Genomic DNA, 21,652 nt, shown 5'->3' with positions numbered 1-21,652 from the left:
CCTTCATGAATTAAAGCTTCAGCTTCATATATTTCCTGGCTTTATTGAAGTTTGTTGATATTTCTTATTTTTCTTGTTGTTCTGTGGTGGAAATGTCATTACACTATTAGTTTCTTAGTACTGCCATAAGAAAGCACCACAAACTGAGTAGCTTAAAAGAGCAAAAATGTATTGTCCCACAGTTCTGAAGGCCAGAAATCCAAAATCAAGATGTTGGCAGGGCCACGTTTACTCTGAAACTTGGAGAAGAGAATCCTTCCTTGCTTCTTCTAGCTTCTGGCATTTGCTGGCAATCCTTGGCATCTCCTGATTTGTAGATGCATCACTTCAATCTTTGCCTCCATTGTCATATGGCTGTCTTCTCGTGATATGTTTCTTTATTTCTTCTCCTCTTCTTATAAAGACGCTGGTCATGTCATATTGGATTTGAACCCATTTTAATGACCTCATCCTAACTTCATTACATCTGCAAAGACTGTATTCCAAATAAGGTTGCAATTATAGGTACTAGGCTATGGGACTTCATCGTATCTTTGGGGGAACACAGTTCAACCCATAACACTGTGCCATCATAGAAGCAGGAATTCTAGACATTATTTTGAATGGTAGTAAAATACATTTTCCATATAAGAAAATTTTACATTTTGAAATTTCATAGAAAATTGAGAATAACTGCATTAAATTCTGAATATTCTAAAATAAATCCCCAAAGAAAATCAAATATTCTTAGCAAGTATGAAAAGTACTCAGATGAAATGAGAAAAACGGCAAGACTCCATTCACAATGAACACGGGTACTTCACATCAAAGGAAGTATATATTGTAAAGAAACATAGATAATTATAGATAGTTCAGCATCATTAGAAATCTGAGGAATTTTACACAATAGTGAGTTGCCATTTTAGTCTTTTGAATTAATGTGTTTTTTTTTTTGTTTTAGTGTGAGCAAGCCTATGGTAAATAGGCTTATCCCCACATAAATTGGTATATTAGTATAACCCTTTTGGAAAGCAATCTGAATACAACATATCAAACCATAAAAATGTTCACACCCTTTGATGTTACTGATTCAGTAGATAATTGAATACTTAGTTTGTACCAGTTACTCTGCTAAGCACAAGACATTCAGTGGCAAACAAGAAAGACAAAGCCTCTGCCTTTATTTATACAAAATACCCAATAAATGTTTGGAAAAAGTCACATGCATGAAGATTCATCCCACTCTCTCGTCTTTTCTTCCACTTCACTTGTCACTGCTTGGTCTCTCTTTCTGGTTCCTCCTCACCTTCCCAAACTATTGACATTGGAAGGCCTTAGGACTCAGTTTCTGGACCTCTTCTCACTCACTTAGTTGTTCAGTCTTCTATCATTTACATGATGATAATTCCCAAGTTTATATCTAGCCAGAACCTCTCTTCTGACTTCTAGACTCATATGTTTAATTACCCATTTAACATCTCCAGTTGGATATCTAATAGGAATCTCAAACCTAACCTCTCTGAAACTGAGCTTATTATCCCCTCCAAAGTTGTTCCTCTCACTGCCTCCTCATCTCAATTCTATTTACAAGCATCCAGTTACTTAGGCTAAAAATACTGTAATAGAAGTATCTTTTACTTCTCTCCCTTTCTCACACCCCAAATGTGACCTATCAACAAATCTTGACTGCTCTCAAAATATATCCAGAATCTAACAATTTTTTGCCATCTCCACTGCTGCCACCCTGGTCCAAACCACCATAACTTTTACCTTGTTTATTACAGTAAGCATCCTAACTTCTTATCTTCTCCACTTCAGTATGTTTTTAGTATAGCAGCCAGAATGATCCTTTTAGAATCTGAGTTAGACCTTGTTTTACTTGTGCTTAAAGCCCTCTGGTGGGCCGGGTACGGTGGCTCACCCCCATAATCCCAGCACTGTGGGAGGCTGAGGCGATGGATCACCTGAGGTCAGGAGTTCGAGACCAGCCTGGCCAACATGGTGAAACCCCGTCTCTACTAAAAATACAAAAATTAGCTGGGCCTGGTTGCAGGCGCCTGTAATCCCAGCTACTCAGGAGGCTGAAGCAGGAGAATTGCTTGAACCTGGGAGGCGGAGGTTGCAGTGAGCCGAGATCACACCATTGCTCTCCAGCCTGGGCGACAAGAATGAAACTCCATCTCAAAAAAAAAAAAAAAAACCCTGGTGGCTTTCTATCTCACTCAGAGTGAAAGCCGGTTCCTTTAAAGAACCCACAGGCCCTACACAGTTTAGGCTTGTTTGATCTGTCAGACCTCATCACTTATTCTCCCCCTTCACTCAGTCTGCCTCAACATAATAGACACATTATTGCATCAGTGCTTTGCTCTTGCCATTCCTGCTGTTTATAATACTTTTCAGCCATTTAGCCTCACAGCCTGCTCCCTTATCTCCTTCAAGCTGTTACCTTAGTGAAGCCTTCCCTAATCACCCTATTTATGTTGCTCCCCTCCCACCTCTTTCTGTACCCCTTTCCAACCAAATATTTCTTGTCATAATTTATAGGCATCATACTTTTACTTATCTTTCCCTAACCTAGATTATAAGTTCCATAAGGATATGAATTTTTGAGTTTTGTTCACGGTTATATTGCTAGTGCTTCAGACAGTGCCTGATAGTATTAGCAGTTGCCCAATAACTGTTGAATGAATGAATGAATGGCAGAAAATTAGAAGTAACTTAGATAGCTAACTAACATTACAGAAATTGTTTAGTAAATTCTACTATATTCACCAGTTTGGAATAACTGCAGGCACTAAAAAAGTGCATAAAAACTGTAGTCTTGTAGGGAAATGCTCTTGATAGACAATTAAATTGCATTCAGACTTCAGCAAGGGTTATTGATTGCCTACTATGGAGAAATATACTGGTTAAGTGATGACTGTAGAGTCAGACCCAGATTCAAAACTCTCATAGTTTCCCATCATTCACATATCATCTGCTTCCATGAGTGTGTGTGTCTGTTACCACCTAAGACTGGCTTAACAATAAGAAAACACTCAGACATACTTGGAAGCCTAGAGGAAGGCTGCTTTAAGACTGGTTGATTTAGTGACTCGATGATGTAATTAAAGACCAGGGTTCCTGTACTCCAGCCTGGGCGACAGAGCGAGACACCGTCTCAAAAAAAAAAAAAAAAAAAAAAGACCAGGGTTTGTTTTGACTCTTCATTGTTTTGTCCACATTATCAGCTTGATTTAAAGCTGTTTTCCCTCAAAATCATAAATGGCAAGAGCAGTAAAGGTTGTGTGCTTCTTTGTTCAGTCAAATTATATATAGAGAGAAGTACAGACAAGACAGTATGACAGAATGCTTTTCCAAAAAAGAGCAAGGAACTTCCTTTCCATTAGCCCCCAGAAAATCTCCTTTTAAATTTCACTGGTCTGAATTAGGTCACATGCCTGAATTAGGTCACATGCCTACAGTTAAACTCATCACTCTGGCTAAAGGAATGGGATTACTCTGATTGATTTATACTAATTAGGCTCCATCCCTAGAGCTAAGGGGTCAGGTTCACTTTCCCTAAAAAAATGGCTACTTGCATGAAAGAGAGGTAGATAAAAATCTGATCATGTTAAGAAAGTGAGTCCCATGCCTATTCCTTGGCTTGAATTGGGGTGCCCTGGGCAGGATTGGCCAACTAAACCAAATGGGACAGATTTACCACTACCAAGAGGAGTTCTCCCAAAGACGGGACAAACAATGCTGGCAGGTCAGAGGAACATCCTCTGCCTAACCTCCCCACACCATCTACCAACCTTATAGGCATACCTTTTGTATCAGCTATTTCCCCCTGAGCCAAGAGGACCTCCCCAGAAGTAACTGCAGAGCCACATGATCGGGATAGCAATTTTTGACATAGAATAATTAGTTTGACATATCTACATGGATGTCTCATAAGCAGTTCAGTTAGAGTGTTTAAGGTTAAACTTATCAACTTCTTTCCCAGTTAGCTCCTGTGTTCCCAATCTCAGTATAATGACAAATAAGACATAGTTGCTGCCTTTGTAACAACTGTGTGAATATAGAGAGATCAAATGGGAAGTTGAACTACAGAAAAAATGAAGATAGTAATTATTATATGTCTGGTTGATCTGTTTAGGGGTATTTTCCTGTCATTTATCATTTTGTAAATTTCCTTTAATGTAGTTATATAACGTGTACATTATCAATGAGAGACTTGCAAAGACAAAGAGTTATGTGATATAACACTACCTTATGGGCTCCTATATGGAGGGTTTTATTACCTGTGTGGTGATGTGCCCAATCGTAGCTGCTTCAAAAATATATGGTCTCGCAGGGGGCGGTGGCTCATGCCTGTAATCCTAGCACTTTGGGAGTCCGAGGTGGGCGGATCACAAGGTCAAGAGTTCGAGACCAGCCTGACCAAAATGGTGAAACCCTGTCTCTACTAAAAATACAAAAATTAGCTGGGCGTGGTAGTGGGTACCTGTTATCCCAGCCACTCAGGAGGCTGAGGCAGGAGAATTGCTTGAACCTGGGAGGCGGAGGTTGCAGTGAGCCAAGATCGTGCCATTGCACTCCAGCCTGGGCAACAGAGTGGGACTCTGTCTCAAAAAAAAAAAAAAAAAATGGTCTCTGATTAGGATGGTCTTTCTTTGGAAGTTACTACAGTATATTTAGACATGTTTTGTTTTGATTTCTGAAAGGCTTTTCAGGGAGCAGAATCTCATTAATCATAATTAAATAGTATACCTTCATTTAGCTGAAGTACCCATCATGCCCCAGGCACTGTGGTAGGTGCTAGAGACACAGAAATAAATACACACTGCCCTCAGAAAACTTACAATTTAATGGGGAAGATAGATAAACCAATAGTTGATACAGTCTGACAAATGCCGTGGTAGAAGTATCGATCCCAAACTGTGATAAAGGTTTATCTTATACTGTGAATTGTGGTTAAACTAGTCTTTTTCTCCCCCAGAGTCTTTCTTTAGTTCATGTGGTAGTTTACATAAACTAAGTGAAGAGCCCCTGATTCCTCCTCCTCTTCCTCCTCGAAAAAAGTTTGATCATGATGCTTCAAATTCCAAGGTAATCAAGAGGACTTTACTCCAACTTATTCAAAGTTGTGAATCTTCAAAATAATGCCTAGTGTTATAAAGAGTCTGTGAATTATACCTTGGCTACCATTTATGGTTTTTCAGCATTTGGGTTGTTATATTTGAAAAATACTTTTAGTTGCTTAATCCTTATAAAAAACCTTTTCTAAATGAGAGGCTGGGCCGGGTGCGGTGGCTCATGCCTGTAACCCCAGCACTTTGGGAGGACGAGACGGGTAGATCACCTGAGATCAGGAGTTCGAGACCAGCCTGGTCAACATAATGAAACCCCATCTCTACTAAAAATACAAAAAATTAGCTGGGTGTGGTGGCGGGTGCTTGTGATTCCAGTTACTGGGGAGGCTGAGGCAGGAGAAGCGCTTGAACCTGGGAGGTGGAGGTTGCAGTGAGCCAGGATCATGCCACTGCACTCCAGCCTGGGCAACAATTGCAAAACTCTGTCTCAAAAAAAAAAAAAAAAAAAAAAAGGCTGGTTGGGAGGCTGAGGCAGGCGGATCACCTGAAGTCAGGAGTTCAAGACCAGCCTGGCCAACATGGTGAAACCCTGTCTCTACTAAAAATACAAAAATTAGCCAGGCATGGTGGTGGGCACCTATAATCCCAGCTACTCAAGAGGCTAAGGCAGGAGAATCACTTGAACCTGGGAGGTGAAGGTAGGTTGCAGTAAGCCAAGATCGCACCATTGCACTCCAGCCTGGGCGACAGAGCAAGACTCCGTCTCAAAAACTAAAACTAAAAATAAAAAAATAAAAAAGAGGCTGGAAGTACATTTTCTTTCTGGTACAGGTGGAAAAAAACTTTAGTAGTATTCCAAGTGTTCTTCAAACTTTCAACTAATGCTTCTCAAAATTTTAAGGGTGCATCAGAATTACCTGAAAGGCTTAGTAAAATCAGATTGTGGAGCCGCACCTCCAGAGTTTCTGATTCAGTAGTCTAGGATGGGGCCCAAGAATTTGCTTTTCTGACAAGTTCCCTACTGATGCTGATGTTGTTGGTCCCTGGATCACACTTTGAGATTTACTGCTCTAAGCCTCACTGGAGAAAGTAGCAGTAGATGCCCAGTAAGCAGAAGCTAGACATTAAAGTCCTCTTGACATCATGTCCTTTCATGTCTATAAAGCAATAAATTATTGTCACTTACCTACTATTATAATTAAAATACATAAATTTCTGAAATGTATACACAAAGCAAGATAAAGAGCTAGGATCTAAGACTTAAATTAAAACATCTCATATATAAAAATATTAAACCCAGCCCTGAATTAAACTAGGAGTACTCATAATCTGATAATTAACCCAGATTAGTTTATTTTGAGCCTCTGAATTTAACTTGACACATAAGAATTTTTCACACTTAAAAAAATTTTTTTTTAATTTTTCAGGAGAATAGAGGTATAATTTAATTACTTTTTTTTTTTGAGGGAAATATGAAATCTGATGATGATCCTCCTGCTATTCCACCAAGACAGCCTCCTCCTCCAAAGATAAAACCCAGAGTTCCTGTTCCTACTGGTGCATTTGATGGGCCTCTGCATAGTCCACCTCCGCCACCACCAAGAGATCCTCTTCCTGATACCCCTCCACCGGTTCCCCTTCGGCCTCCAGAACACTTTATAAACTGTCCATTTAATCTTCAGCCACCTCCACTGGGGCATCTTCACAGAGATTCAGACTGGCTTAGAGACATTAGTACGTGTCCAAATTCGCCAAGCACTCCTCCTAGCACACCCTCTCCAAGGGTACCGCGTCGATGCTATGTGCTCAGTTCTAGTCAGAATAATCTTGCTCATCCTCCAGCTCCCCCTGTTCCACCAAGGCAGAATTCAAGCCCTCATCTGCCAAAACTGCCACCAAAGACTTACAAACGGGAGTTTTCGCACCCCCCATTGTACAGACTGCCTTTGCTAGAAAATGCAGAAACTCCCCAATGACCTTAGCCATATGTAGTCATTGACACTGGAATGGTATTTGTAAAGTTTTTTTTAATTTATTCAAAAAAAGACATAGTATTTTAGTACTTTTTACAAATAATGCTCTTACAAAAATGCTACTGATCAAATAAGCTTTTAAGAATTGGAAAAATAAAAACACAAAAGTCCTTCACCATTATCCTCAGGTGATCAGTAGCATTGCCTTGTCTTGGATCCTCAGTGCTGCCAAAAGGCCAGTATAAAGAATTTATATTTGCACTGTAAACTCTGCAAAAATATGGTTTAAAGTGACATGATTGCACTGAAAAGGGATAGTGCTTTTGTGAAATTTTTCAAATTTGAGTAATAGATGCCTTTTTAAGGCAGTGAATTTACACAAATATGGGAGGGGTATATGGTGTTACTGATTTTTAAACCTCTTTGACCATCTTCTAGTTTTTACTTCTAGTTTTTACTTCTAGGAGAATTGTGAATAACACCAACTGTTCTTAAACTCTTTAATGCCATGTCTTAAATGCCGGTATTTGCTGCTGAAGACAAAAATGAAAAGTAGGATGAAAATAATAGAATGGCACTGTAAGTGTTTATTATTTTGTCAAAATGTAAACAAAGACTACATAACCCAATGATGGAGGGAAAAAGGGCATGTATCTCATTCAGATGTGCCTTTTGTTTTTGCAGACTATGATGTCTTTAGCTAATGAATTGCCTATTGTTATGGAAAACAGTTAATATGCCATGTATGTACAGTTTTGTTTATATTGTATATTTAAAGATACTGCTAATAACCTATATAAATTTAAGTGACTTGAGGCCTATAATACAATCTGCTACTTTACTAATTCATAAATTCAGAAAAAATTCTATGGCATAGGAACCAACTGCCTTGCCTTCAAGACCTAGTAACTTTCTCTATAAATCTCGTGTTAACTGAAATTTTTTTTAAATATACTTTTTAGATTGGTAATATTTAAACCAGCAAATACTTAAAGCTTTATTAAACGTTTTAATCAGATAAGTGAGTAAAGCTTTTATTTGCCATTTGGATGCCTTCGTTCAAAGTGATAGAGTGTTTTGCTGATAGTGCTGTAGCAGCAGTTGTAAAGTAGCCAAAAGCCACGTTGTTTATTTACTGGTCTGTGGCCTTTTACTGTGCTTTGTATCAGAGTTCTTAACAAGATTAATAAATCACCCCAGTCTTAATTTGTAAAAGACTTTTAAAATATGTGTTTTCATTATAAGGAACAAAGGGGGAGATCGTTGAGTCCTGTAGACATATACACACACACACACAATTTTTTCTTCACTGTTAAATGTGAGCTGCAGGCTTTTAGCAACCACTTTTATGAATTCATACAAAAAACTAGGAGCATACTAGGAACTTGAAAAGGAAGATTGTAAGATTATAGCCATCTTTGGTAAGCTCTTGGAAGCTGATTGCATTTAAGCCTTGTAACTACTGTGTAAATCAAGTCTCCAACTTGGTAAACTCTGAGGTTGGCTTTGTTTTTTACAGAGCAGATTATAATAGTTTTGTCTGGGAAAGTGATTTAAACGGCCTCTTCGTTAAGCCAAACGTGTGATTCAGGGTAGAGGGAGGCTGCCAAGCGCGTGGGGGAAGCTGAGGCCCCACGCTCGGCCCCGCCCAGGTAACGCTGCCTTCCGGGCTTTGTTAACTCGCGCGCGCTGCGGCGCCAACTCAGCCGCCGGCAGGGGGTGGAGCCGCAGGGCGGGGCGGTGCGCGTTGATGTGGCGTCACTGCGCGCGCCGCTCTGTGTTGCCAGATGCCATGGAGGCTACGCTGGAGTCCTCGCTGGAGGACCCACTGCGGAGCTTTGTGCGAGTTTTGGAGAAGCGGGATGGTACAGTGCTACGACTACAGCAGTATGGCTCCGGTGGCGTGGGTTGCGTTGTTTGGGACGCTGCCATTGTCCTTTCTAAATACCTGGAAACGCCCGAGTTTTCTGGCGACGGGGCCCACGCGCTGAGCCGGCGGTCGGTGCTGGAGCTGGGTTCGGGCACCGGGGCCGTGGGGCTCATGGCTGCTACCCTCGGGTAAGAGCTGGCGGGCGGGCGGGATGTGGGGGCGCCTTCTTGCTGGGGAAATCTGGATTACAGGCTTTCCCTCCTGTGCCTACACCTCAGTCGACGTTATTTTATAGGGCTGATGTTGTAGTCACCGATCTTGAGGAATTGCAAGACTTGCTGAAGATGAATATTAGTATGAACAAGCATCTTGTCACTGGTTCTGTTCAAGCCAAGGTACTGAAATGGTTTGTATGGCCTTTCAGCTTGTTTTAAGATACTGATTTGTAGTTTGTTTTAAATTGCGTTTCATTAAAAGGATGGAAGGGGACTTTCCGGTTCTTTATAAAACAAGAGTATTTTGAATTATTAAAACAATTGAAATATTTGTTTGACATTTTTAAGGGGGGAAGAAATAGAAGGCTTTCCTTCTCCACCCGACTACATACTGATGGCCGACTGCATATACTATGAAGAGGTAAGTATCCAGTGAGCGAAGTCTCTTCATTTAGAAGATGAACCTTGTTCCATGGATTCTAAAGCACACGTTTCTTCACATTTTAACATCTTTGAATCCGGGATTTGCCTTATAGTTGATGCAGTAAAGAGAAGATAAAAGTCACCAGGGACCATATGTATATACGCTCATCATTATCATACCGACCTGGTGAAGCATGTTGAGAAAAGTATTATATGCATTTTACTAGAGGCTTCTGTAAAAATTTTAAAGGATTTTGCCAATTGGATGTTATGAAAAGCCAAAATCCTCTCTTTTTCTCTTGGTTGTTCCCACGGAACATGTTAACCATGACATTGAGAATTAAGTTGTAAATAATTCATTGTTCTTTTCTTTAAATATCAGTTTGGGCCGGGCGCGGTGGCTCACGCCTGTAATCCCAGCACTTGGGAGGCCAAGGCGGGTGGGTCACCTGAGGTCGGGAGTTCGAGACCAGCCTCACTTACATGGCAAAACCCTGTCTCTACTAAAAATACAAAATTAGCCAGGCGTGGTGGTGCATGTCTGTAATCCCAGCTATTTGGGAGTCTGAGGCAGGAGAATCGCTTGAACCTGGGAGGCGGAGGTTGCAGTGAGCCGAAATCACGCCATTGCATTCCAGCCTGGGCAACAAGAGCAAAACTCCGTCTCAAAAAAAAAAAAAAAATCAGTTTGTATAGTGTTGCGGGCATCGATTATTTTAAAAATAATTAGCATTGAACCAAGTTAGGGTCAGATTTAACTTTTGTAGGGTAAATTGTTGATTATTTAAATCCCAAATTAGATTAAATAAAATTAAACTTTTAAGAGTAAAGTTGATTCCATTTGTTTTCCCATGAGAACTCCAAAATGCAGTCATCTGAATCCTTTTTCTTTAAACCGAAATCAGTACATGGTTTAGTTAACAGGAGCTTACCCAATCATTAGTTACAGAGGGGTTTTTGTTTGTTTGTTTTTGTTTTAAGATAGGGATCTTGCTCTGTCACACATGTTGTAGTGCAGTGGAGTGATCATAGCTTACTGTAACCTCGAGCTCCTGAGGCTCAAGTAATTCTCCCATTCAGCCTCCTCAGTAGCTAGGACTATAGGTGTGCACCAGCATGCTGGCTAATTTTTAAATTTTTTGTAAGGTGTGGGGGGGGGGGGGTTGTCTCTCGCTATATTCTCCAGGCTGGTCTTCAACTCCTGGTTTCAAGCGATCTTTCCACCTCTGCCTTCCAAAGTGTTGATATTACAGGTGTGAGCCACTGCACCTAGCCTAGAGCTTTAATTACATGTGCTTTGTTGGATTGATTCAAAGATGGATAAATTGTAGGGGAGCTATAAATACCCCTGTACCTCCTCAACCTACTTTTAGAGTAGAAAAATTTTTAAATCATAAACAAAAAATATATTCTTTTTTAAATAGTCTTTGGAGCCATTGCTGAAAACTCTAAAAGATATCAGTGGATTTGAAACTTGTATTATATGTTGTTATGAACAACGAACAATGGGGAAAAATCCAGAAATTGAGAAAAAATATTTTGAGGTAAGTATTAAGTACTCTATTATCTTTGTAGTGATTTCCCTTCAGGGAGGCTGTATGTGACTCTTCAAGTATATTATGGTAATTTTGGGTGGGGAAAACATTCTGTTTGTGTGAAGCTGAGGAAAGGATCTTCACAGCCCATGATTCTACCGAGCTCCCCTTTTTCATCTTTTCTGATACTTTATTTCATTTCTAATTAGTTGATCTATGGCTACAGAAGAATGTTAAATAATACTGGTGCCACTCCTTTTTAAGAACAGTGTTTATTAAACATGATGCTGCCTTTGGAGAACATATTAATGATGTATGTATTACCTTTGGAGAATACATGATAGAAATGTGCAGGTGGTAAGTTGTTTTGTTTTTGTTTTTGTTTTGAGACAGGGTTTCACCCTGTAGCCCATGCCGGAGTGCAGTGGCACAGTCAGGGCTTACTGCATCCTCAACCTCCTGGGCTCAAGTGATCCTCCTGCCTCAGCCCCCCCAAGTAACCGGGACTACAGGCATGTACCACCACACCCGGCTAACTTTTTGTATTTTTTGTAGAGATGGGGTTTTCCCATGTTGCCAAGTGATAAGTTTTTACTTCTGTGTTTTTCTCTACATATTTATGAAACCTCCAACCTAGATACCTGTCTATTTTTAGGGTCTTTTTTTTTTTAACTTTTTGTTCTGAAATAGTTAGAAAAGACTTACAGGAAGTTGCAAATATAGTATATAGGGTTTTATGTATCTGTCACCCTTCTTCCCCTAGTGATAACCCAAACCCTTTTTATGGGCACAAATCTATCACATTGTGAGTGACTCCTTTTGAGGGTACATCTATATAGGCCTGCAGTTTTGTCTGCTGAAAGGACTGCTTTGGTTTAATGAGAAAGCAGGTATATGACTGCCTCAGGTAACATATACTAAAATGTTTATTTTCTTGTTTTTCTTGAATATGAAAAATGTTCATGAACTTTTGAAATGATGCATAATGAAAATTTCATACTGTTAAACAGCTTTTATTGGGGTAAAGCATATGTAAAATGCATACGTATCAGTCAAGTGCTGAGCTTAATTTTTCATGTGTATACACCCAAGTAACTACTTACCAACATAAAGATAGAGGACATTTTCAGGATCTTGGAAGGTTTGCACACTGCCCGTTCCCAGGCAATACTCAAAAGGTAACCACTGGCCAGGCGCGGTGGCTCACGCCTGTAATCCCAGCACTTTGGGAGGCCGAGATGGGCACATCACGAGGTCAGGAGTTCGAGACCAGCCTGGCCAACATGGTGAAACCCTTTCTTTACTAAAAATACAAAAATTAGCTGGGTGTGGTGTCATGCACCTGTAATCCCAGCTACTCAGGAGGCTGAGGCAGGAGAATCACTTGAACCCAGGGAGGCGGAGGTTGCAGTGAGCCAAGATCGCACCACTGCACTCCAGCCTGGCTGACAGAGTGAGACTCTGTCTCAAAAAAAAAAAAAAAAAAAAAGTAACCACCATTCTGACTTCTATCACCCACAGGTCACTTCATATTATTGAATTTGAAGTATGTCTCTTTTAAATTTATAGCTCCTTCAGCTAGATTTTGACTTTGAAAAAATTCCTTTGGAAAAACACGATGAAGAGTATCGAAGTGAAGATATTCATATTATATACATCAGAAAGAAAAAATCGGTAAATAACATTCTCAGTTCTTCATTCTCCAAGGAGGTTTCATCAGCTGGACACTATTTCAGGGCATATATGTGGTATGGGCGTTGATTTTGATGTGGAGAAACAGCTATAATGATTCACTGGACTCAGGCAGTAACTTTAGTGTCAAGGTAATTTAATCCATCTTGCCTTGGGTTTTTGCTCTAAAGCCAGGCTTTTTTTTTTTTTTTTTTTTTTTTTTTTGTATTTTTTAAGTGGAGACACGTTTCACCGTGTTGCCTAGACTGGTGTCGAACTCCTGGGCTCAAGTGATCTGCCCACTTCGGCCTCCCAAAGTTCTGGGATTACAGGCATCAGCCACCATACCTGGCCAGGCTTCTCTTTTAAAGGCCTTTTCCAGCTTCTCTGTAGGCGTAAATTTTATAGCTCTATAATTGGGTATTACCTCAGACAAGTTATTAGCTATTTATAAGTTTCTTTTATCTCTGTGAGATTTTAAAATGCCAGCTCTTACTTTGTAAACTTTTCCTTATTAAAAATTGTTTACAGAAAATGAAATATAACAAGGCAGATGAATCCATAAAAGATAAATGCACTCAATTAAGTAGAATTTATATATCTTCCCCCTTCTTGGTGCATGTTTTACCTTGTATAACAATCACATTTTATGCAGGTTGCCTCAGTGACACCTAGGGTTTGAGCCTGTAGAAAGAGGGAAGAATTGTACTTCATCCTTTTTTTTTTTGAAACAGGGTCTCACTCTGTCATCCAGGCTGGAGTACGGTGATGCAATCTCAGCTTGCTGCAACCTCTGCCTCACGGGCTCAAGAAGTGATCCTCCCACCTCAGCCTCCTGAATACCTGGGACCATAGGCATGCACCACCATGCCCGGCTAATTTTTGTATTTTTTTTTGTAGAGACAGGGTTTCGCCATGTTGTCCAGGCTGATTTTGCACTCTTGGACTCCAGTGACCTGCCCGCCTCGGCCTCCCAAATTGTTGGGATTACAGGTGTGAGCTGCTGCGCCTGGCCTTTCATCTATTTTTGTATTTCCAGCACCTTTGGTATATGTGACTAGTGTAAGGCAGGGAGATGATTACTTTTATGAATTAAGGATGCTAGATTCAATAAGCCCACAATTTTTCTATCATCTTTGCTTTGATTATGTTTGTGATAAAGTTTTCTGATTATATGAATTCTAGTCAAAAGCAAATAAAACTTAGTTTTAGGGAACAGAAGTAGGTGTTAGGACTAAATCTAAGTAAAAAGGCAGCAGTGGGATTATTCAGATTAACATTTATGTGGCATGGTGCCACAGATACAAAAAAACTGTTTTGTGCTTTAAGGGATCCAGTTTTAACTGAAGTTGTTGTGCAGTTTTAAAAGTAGAATTTTTTGGAAGCATAAAGATTTTGTGTTTCCTGAATATAAAGGCTTTTTTTTTTTTTTTTTGCCCCAAAAAAAAACCTCTTATTTTTTAGTTGATGTAATTCACATACCATAAAATTCACGCTTTTAAGGTGTACCATTTGGTGGTTTTTAGTATATTCACATAGTTGTGTAAATCACCACTTTCTAATTTTAAACGATTTCATCCCCCAGAGAAGCCTCTTACCCATTAGCAGTCACTCCCTTTTACCCCCGTTCCCAGCTACTGGCAGCCACTAATCTCTCTATGGATTTGCCTATTCTGCACATGTCATATGTAACAAGTCACATACTGTGTGGCCTCTTGTGCCTGTCTTCTTTCACTCAGCACAGTATTCTCAAGCCTCATCTACATTGTAGCACACATTAGCACTTAACTCCTTTTTGTGGCTGAATAATATTCCTTTATATGGCTATACCACACCTTATCCATCCATTGATGAGATGAATAATGCTGCTATGAACATTCATCTACAAATTTTTGTGTGAACATGTTTTCAGACCTCTTGAGTATATACCTAGAGGAACTGCAAGGTTATATGGGAACTCTGTTTAACTTTTTGAAGACTTGCCAAACTGTTCCAAATCTACCATACCATTATACATTCTCACCAGCAGTGTTTGAGGGTTCCAGTTTTCTCCACATTTTTACCAACATTTGTTAATTATACCCATCTCATTGCGTATGAGACAGTCTCTAAACTGTGGTTTTCATTTCTCTAATGACTAATGATGTTGGGTATCTTTTCTGTATTTAGAAGAAATGCTTGGCCCATTTTCAGATTGGTTTGTCTTTTTACTTTTGAGTTGTGAGAGTTCCTTATACATTCTGAATACTAGACACTTACAGATGCATTATTTGTGAATATTTTCTCCCATTCTGTGGGTTGTCTTTTCATTTTCTTGATAGTGTGTCTTTTATTTTCTTAATTTATTATTTTCCTATTTTTCTTTTGAGACAGAGTCTCGCACTGTCACCCAGTCTGGAGTGCAGTGGCATGATCTTGGCTCAGTGCAACCTCTGCCTCCCAGGTTCAAGTGATTGTCCTGTGTGAGCCTCCCAAGTAGCTGGGTCTACAGGCATGTGCCATGATGCCCGGCTAATTTTTTTGTATTTTTAGTAGAGATTGGGTTTCACTGTGTTGGCCAGGCTTGTGTCAAACTCCTGGCCTCAAGTGCTCTGCCGCCTCAGCCTCCCAAAGTGCTGGGATTACAGGTGTGAGCCACCACACCCGGCCTATGTTGTGTCTTTTGAAGCACAAATATTTTAATTTTGATAATGTCCAATGCATCTGTTCTTCCTTCAGTTGCTTGTTAGGTGTCAGCACAGAACCATCTATAAACATGCATGGTTGTTCACTTGAATTGCATGTAGCCACTGTTAGGCATACTAGGCATTATGAGGCATATTAGGCATTATTAAATACCCAGTAAATAGTTTGTGGTAAATCAATCTTTCAAGTTCCCTTTTTTTCTTATAGAAATTTCCATCGTGAAGCCTTTAATCATCTTACCCAAGCCTCTAACAACCTGGGTACACTAAAGATGTGAATAGAGCATGTCAATACAGCATGGGAAGATTGTGTTCACAGATTTTTTTTCCGGCACGTCCTTAGAGATCCGATATATAGATGACGACCACCAGGGGCTGTCTGCAATATGAAAAATGCCTGCTTGCCTGCCTGCCTGCCAGTGGCCCTGAATCCAGCTTAGGTTACTTAGTTCAGCATAAAGTTCTACTTAAATGTTGGGAATCAGTTATTCAAATAAAAATTGGTATTGAGGCGAGGCTAAAATCTGCCAAAAACAGTGAACCAACATGATTGACTTGACCTTTTACAGGAAACTAGAGATAAATTTCTGAAGAGAACTATCTGCTATTATATAATAATGTTTTAAATTCAAACTAGTAAATTTTAGTTTGTCTTCAAAGTTTAAAAGGTTTTCATTTTATACATAATTATACAATATTTATCATTTGTATTTTCCACTTCATTTCTTTTAAAATATCTTTAATACTTAAATGTTCTTTTAATTTTAAAAAGAACTGAGATATTGTCTTTTATACTTACATTGGCCAAAGTTTTCTTTTCCTCCACCGTACATATCTATGTGATTTAATCAGTAAATTGTACTGTAATGAGTTGCTAAGAAGACAAATTAGAAGATTGGAGGAACAAAAGATATCTTTATAGATTTTTCATTTGAGAATGGAGTGAGAATAGAAAAACCAGTTTCAGGCTTACGCACTTACGTGGCTCATGCACTTTATGTATATGTTTCAGGAAAATCTGGCTTAAAAATACTGGTATTAACTTGTTTACATGAAGCAGTGAAAGGTTTTTGAATAACTACAAATGTAGTTCTGTATGTATATACCAAATGAATTTTTGTTCTGTGTCTCTCTGTTTTATGTTATGAAGCCATTCGCTCATATACAATAATCTGTCAAGGACTTTAATCATACTTGTTCCAAAGAGTAGTAACCGGATGGAATTCTGGTATTTACAGGCATTGGTGCTAGATGGTACATTTTATGTGTTAAAATAAACATTGTTTTTGAGACCTTGTGACTGAATTTCAGAAATACCTTTGAAGAAAGTGAACATCTAAACAGTTAACAGAAAGAGCAAAAGCAGCCCTATTTAGAGACATTAAGGATACAAGTCAAGAAATCAGTTCATTCCTTTCAGGTTTATTTCAATCTTAAAAGTTTCCTTTGCTGGTTTTTGGTTTTTTTTTTCCCCCAAAATACTTTGTTCATACTGTCCTTAGCATTTCATTAAGCAGTTTGCAAGGCAGTGTAACCTAAATGTGTGGTGCTTTGTGAGGTACAGATAGTGCTCGCTGTTGTTAATGATGTCTTAAGACAAATGACCACTTTTTAGCTTGTTTTATAACATTATGAAATTTGTAAAAATAAGTTTGACCTTGACTATAGTAGTCCACCCAGGTTCCTTAAATGTCTTTTCACCCTCCAGTTTTTATGCCGACCTGCTTTCTTTTTTTTTTTTTTTTTTTTGAGACAGGGTTTTGTTCTGTTGCCCAGGCTGGAGTGCATTAGTGGCACAATCTTGGCTCACTGCAGCCTACTCCTTCCAGGCTCGGGCGATCCTCCTACCTCAACCTCCTTAGTAGCTGGAACTACAGGTGCGCCACCACGGCTGGCTAGCTTTGTTGTATTTTTTTAGAGCCAAGGTTTCACCATGTTGCCCAGACTGGTCTCAAATTCCTGGAGCCAAGTGATCCACCCTCCTTAGCCCCCCAAAGTGCTGGGATTACTAGCCATGAGCCACTGCACCTGGCCCTCTCTTTTAATAAACATTATCTGTGGGTCTTTGGCCTGAAGTGCCCCTTGATTTTACTGTATGAAAACCCAGGTCTTTTAGTTCAGAAAAATGAAACTTCACTAATTTCCTGGAGGAGTCGGGCTGAAGTCGGCCTCTATGCAACTTTGCCAAAATCACACTCTTGCTTGACTTCCTCCCGCTTCCTGTTTGGCTATTCCCATTCCTTTACTTCACCTTGATAAATCATTTGCATACATTCCTCTCTATCTGCTTCTGGAGAACTCACCTAAGTACTGACTGTAGAGGAAATTTGTAATTGAAAGTCAAATAGGCCCCACGCGCAGTGGCTCACGCCTGTACGCCGAGGCAGGCGGATCTCCTGAGGTCGGGAGTTGGAGACCAGCTTGGCCAACATGGTGAAACCCCGTCTCTGCTAAAAATAACAAAAATTAGCCTGGCATGGTGGTGTGTGCTGTAATCCCAGCTACTTGGGGGGCTGCGGCAGGAGAATAGCTTGAACCCCAGAGGTAGAGGCTACAGTGAGCTGAGATGGAGCCACTGCACTCAAGCCTGGGTGACAGAGCAAGACTCTGTCTCAAAAAAAAAAAAAAAAAAAAAAAGTGAAATAGGATATCTTTCCTGTTCTGGAATAAGGCCAAAACTGAAGTCAAGGTGCCAATCCTCACATTCTAAGATTCTACCAGTGGTGGTTAGGACCAGTGAATGCTACAGGGCTTACTGAAGGTGGCCAGTTCAGAGAACATGCTCCATCACCAACCACTATTCCACAGACAGATGGGGAGCCCTGGAAGAGGTCTCCTTTTGGAGGAGTCTGTTAGGGAATGTAATTTAGTCTTTTGGGCTTTTGAATGTGGAGAGGTAACAGGTTGTACCTGCACTCACAAACCACAGGAGGAGGCTGGGTGAGGTGGCTCATTCCTGTAATCCCAGCACTTTGGGAGGCCAAGGCAGGCAGATCACTTGAGCCGAGGAGCTTGAGACCAGGCTGGGCAACATAGCAAGACCCTGTTTCTACAAAACATACAAATAATTACCTGGGTGTGGTGGTGTACACCTGTAGTCCCATCCATACTAGGGAGGCTGATGTGGGAGGTTCATCTGAGCCCAGGGAGGTTGAGACTGCAGTAAGCCATGATTGCACCACTGCACTCCAGCCTGGGTGACAGACCCTATCTCAAAAAGACAAAACCACAGGAGGAAGGCCTGAGGAAGTGACTAGAGAGTCAAGATGCTTGCAAGTACGGGAGACCGGTATTTCTCTTTCTGGCTGGATTTGTGTTTACCCACTAGCAGCAGATTCCAAAGCATGGAGACAGAATTGGAGGAGTGATGTGGAAACTGTAAGGCCGAGGGGTATTGAAGATGCACCCTGCCAACCTGAGAAATGATGCATGAATTGAGGGTTAGAAGACTTCTGCAACAACATGAAGGAGGGGATGACGTGGTTTAAAAGGCAAGTGCAACAGATGAGGTGATGCCACTAGCTGGGGCTCAGCTAGGACATAGCTAATTCCCAAATCCCAAGGGACTGCCAATGCCTTGGCCTCTGGGCAAGTGTGGGTTGCCTCTGCACAATGGAGCTTGTAAACCACTTATCAGAATGCAATTATAGCCAATTAGGGAAAGGGTTGCAACCCCACAGTAAGGCAGTGTTTCTCAAACCAGGCTGCACCTGGAAAATTAAAAGCACACAAAACCCATGTTCAGGCCCTATCCCAGTCCAGTTTAATCAGAGGTGTAGTATTTTTGTTAAGGGGTTCCAGATGGTCTTAATGTTTGCCTTAAAATGAGAACCACTGCAACAAGGAAACCTCTTTTAGCATCTACTTCCCAAGGAGAAGAGAGCAAAGAAAGAAGAAAGTATATAAAAAGCAAACCATCTGTGAATAGAGTGGGCCCATAGTACATACGGACAAAAAACCACTTGGAATCCGATGTGGAACCTTGTGTGAAACAGGAGGTTTTAAAATAAACAGTACTGAGCTTTGGAAACGGAAATAGACTATAAATATAATCTGAAAATTCAGAGAATCTGGCCAAGAAGGCAAAGGTGATGCTACTCAAGAAAGAAGGGGGATTCGACAGTTAAAAATTGTTGCAGGTCCAGTCTCCAATGACTTGAGTCTCTTGTGTACACCAGTTATAACTTTAAACGTCTTTGAGGTTGCATAACTTTGCATTTTAATCTGCCACAGTTTATAACCAAGGGTCCATGGATCATATGTTTGGTGAAGTTGGAAATGAAATTAGTTTTTTGTTGTTTTGTTTTGTTTTGTTTCGAGACAGACTCTCACTCTGTCACCCAGGCTGGAGTGCAATGGTGTGATCTTGGCTCACTGCAACCTCCGCCTCCCAGGTTCAAGTGATTCTCCTGCCTCAGTCTCTGAAATAGCTGGGTTTACAGGCACCTGCCACCACACCCAGCTGATTTTTGTATTTTTAGTAGAGATGGGATTTCACCATGCTGGTCAAGCTGGTCTTGAGTTCCTGACCTCAAGCAATCCACCCGTCTCAGCCTCCCAGAGTGTTGGGATTATGTGCGTGAGCCACTGCACCTGGCCTAGGTTATTTTAAAGTAAGAACTATTAATCCAGAATGTTAGTGGGAATTTTTTTATACACAGCATATCTTTTAATTTTTTCTTACCTTTCTTGAAAATTTCCTTGTTAAATTATGCAAAATATGATATGACAGATTATAGGTATTTTAATTTAAAGAAGAGTATGGGTTATAGAAACATCTGTTGTTCTAAAGGCCCCCTGTAGATGGCATTGCTTGACTTTGTCTTTAAATGTTTTATAGAAAGGAAGTTGTTAAAATAGAATCTACTTTGAAATGCAATCACATTTTAAAGGTGAACGAAATTAGATTTAAAAAAATAAGCCTACCTTTTGAGTTACTTTCAGAAGATAACACAGGGTAAGTAAAACAAGTTTTTTTCTTGTAAAATTGTATTTGGTTTATCTTTCCGTTTCTTTCTGATATGTCTTTTGAATATCATTCATAAAGCTACATTATTACAATTCATAAAACATTTTCTCTGCTATTGATACCTTCTGTGAAAAGAAGACAGATATTTAAGAGGCTAAATTAATTCAAGTGACGTTCTGAAAATTAAAATTCACCTTGAAAGTACCTTTCACATAATCATGATTTTACATCTGAGACACTTAAAACTTCTCATTTTAATTAGTTTTTCAAAGCAGTTTTTTTTTTTTTTTTTTTCAATAGAGTAAGTGGTAGTTCTTACTTCTGAAAGCTGAAGCTGTGTCTTTGGTTCCCACAGTCCTGTAGACACAGACCAGGTATTTGACTTTTGGGTTTTCTTTTTTCTCAGGAAACATCAGAATTTGAAAGAGTTTTGATTCATTGATAACAAACATTGTTAGAGGAGAATATTCAGTTTTCATACCATAAAGACCTTCACTCTAATAGAAATACAGAAAAAGAAAACTGTTGCAACAATATCTTACTGAAAATTAATGGAAAAGCTAAGTTTTTACTTTCCATAATATTGGGTAGGAAAGCAATAAATTCTCAAGGCATTTTCACCAGTTAAAGTTTAAACCATTAGATATTTGGGGTTGTTCAAGACATTGAAGTTCTTATGTGTTAGTGAAGTTCTGTGAATATCTAGCGAGTCCCCATCAACTGTGAGATACATTCTAAGTCATTGATTATTAATAACAAGATGCTATCATTTGCAAATGATAAACCTAAAATATGGTAGAGCAAATTATCTCCATGATAATATTTTGCTCACGTGCATTCTGAAAACAGTGTCAGCACAGAGGCTCTGAGACCAGATTATCTGGGTTTGAATCCCAGTGCTGCCACTTACTGGCTGTGTGACCTTGAAGTTACTTAAACTCTGTGTGCCTCAGTTTCCTCATATGTAAGGTAAAGATCATAATATCTTATAGGTTGCTGTGGAGATTAAATTAGTCAAATACATGTACTTAGGTACCAGGTGCGTAGTAAGTGTTCAATAAATGTGACTGTAGTTGGGGTGGAATTACAGGTGGGCACTTGGAAAATATGCATAATGCAAGTCAGTTTTATCTGTTGCAGTGTGAAATCTGGGCACCTTTTTGAGAGTATAGGATACATGTAAACATTGCTGCCCAGTCACGGCGGGAATGGCAGCTGGGATGGGAGGAAGTTGAGAACATTGTTACACAACGTG

At 39.8% G+C, this 21,652-nt stretch overlaps 2 protein-coding genes across 9 annotated transcripts in view; both read left to right on the top strand.

Moving 5' to 3' along the window:
* Positions 1–8,245, top strand: part of SOS2 (SOS Ras/Rho guanine nucleotide exchange factor 2) — a 113,845-nt gene extending 105,600 nt beyond the window's left edge. For both annotated transcript variants that reach the window (XM_002824724.6, XM_024231713.3), the window contains 2 exons: positions 4,964–5,073; positions 6,524–8,245. In XM_002824724.6, coding sequence (XP_002824770.1) covers positions 4,964–5,073; positions 6,524–7,033 — 620 coding nt within the window. In that variant the 3' untranslated portion in view covers positions 7,034–8,245. The remainder of the gene's footprint in view (positions 1–4,963; positions 5,074–6,523) is intronic.
* A 492-nt stretch (positions 8,246–8,737) lies between these two features.
* VCPKMT (valosin containing protein lysine methyltransferase) lies at positions 8,738–16,720 on the top strand. Of its 7 annotated transcripts, none has more exons than XR_008513276.2 (7): positions 8,738–9,088; positions 9,196–9,306; positions 9,464–9,536; positions 10,963–11,082; positions 12,643–12,747; positions 13,479–13,737; positions 15,637–15,698. XR_008513276.2 is itself a non-coding variant. In XM_054530641.2 (7 exons), the coding sequence occupies exons 1-7, from the start codon at positions 8,781–8,783 to the stop codon at positions 15,649–15,651; spliced, it is 825 nt and encodes a 274-aa protein (XP_054386616.1). In that variant the 5' UTR covers positions 8,738–8,780; the 3' UTR covers positions 15,652–16,720. The 7 variants fall into 7 exon arrangements, 6 of the variants coding, with proteins under 6 accessions (XP_054386616.1, XP_063571909.1, XP_002824772.1 ...); XM_054530641.2 differs by having other exon boundaries at positions 13,645–13,737; positions 15,637–16,720; XM_063715839.1 differs by lacking the exon at positions 12,643–12,747 and having other exon boundaries at positions 13,645–13,737; positions 15,637–16,720.
* The last annotated feature ends 4,932 nt before the right edge of the window (positions 16,721–21,652 follow it).

This window comes from Pongo abelii, chromosome 15 (genome assembly GCF_028885655.2).
Source record: "Pongo abelii isolate AG06213 chromosome 15, NHGRI_mPonAbe1-v2.0_pri, whole genome shotgun sequence".
Classification (NCBI taxonomy): Eukaryota; Metazoa; Chordata; class Mammalia; order Primates; family Hominidae; genus Pongo; species Pongo abelii.
This window is presented reverse-complemented; position numbering and strand designations above follow the sequence as displayed.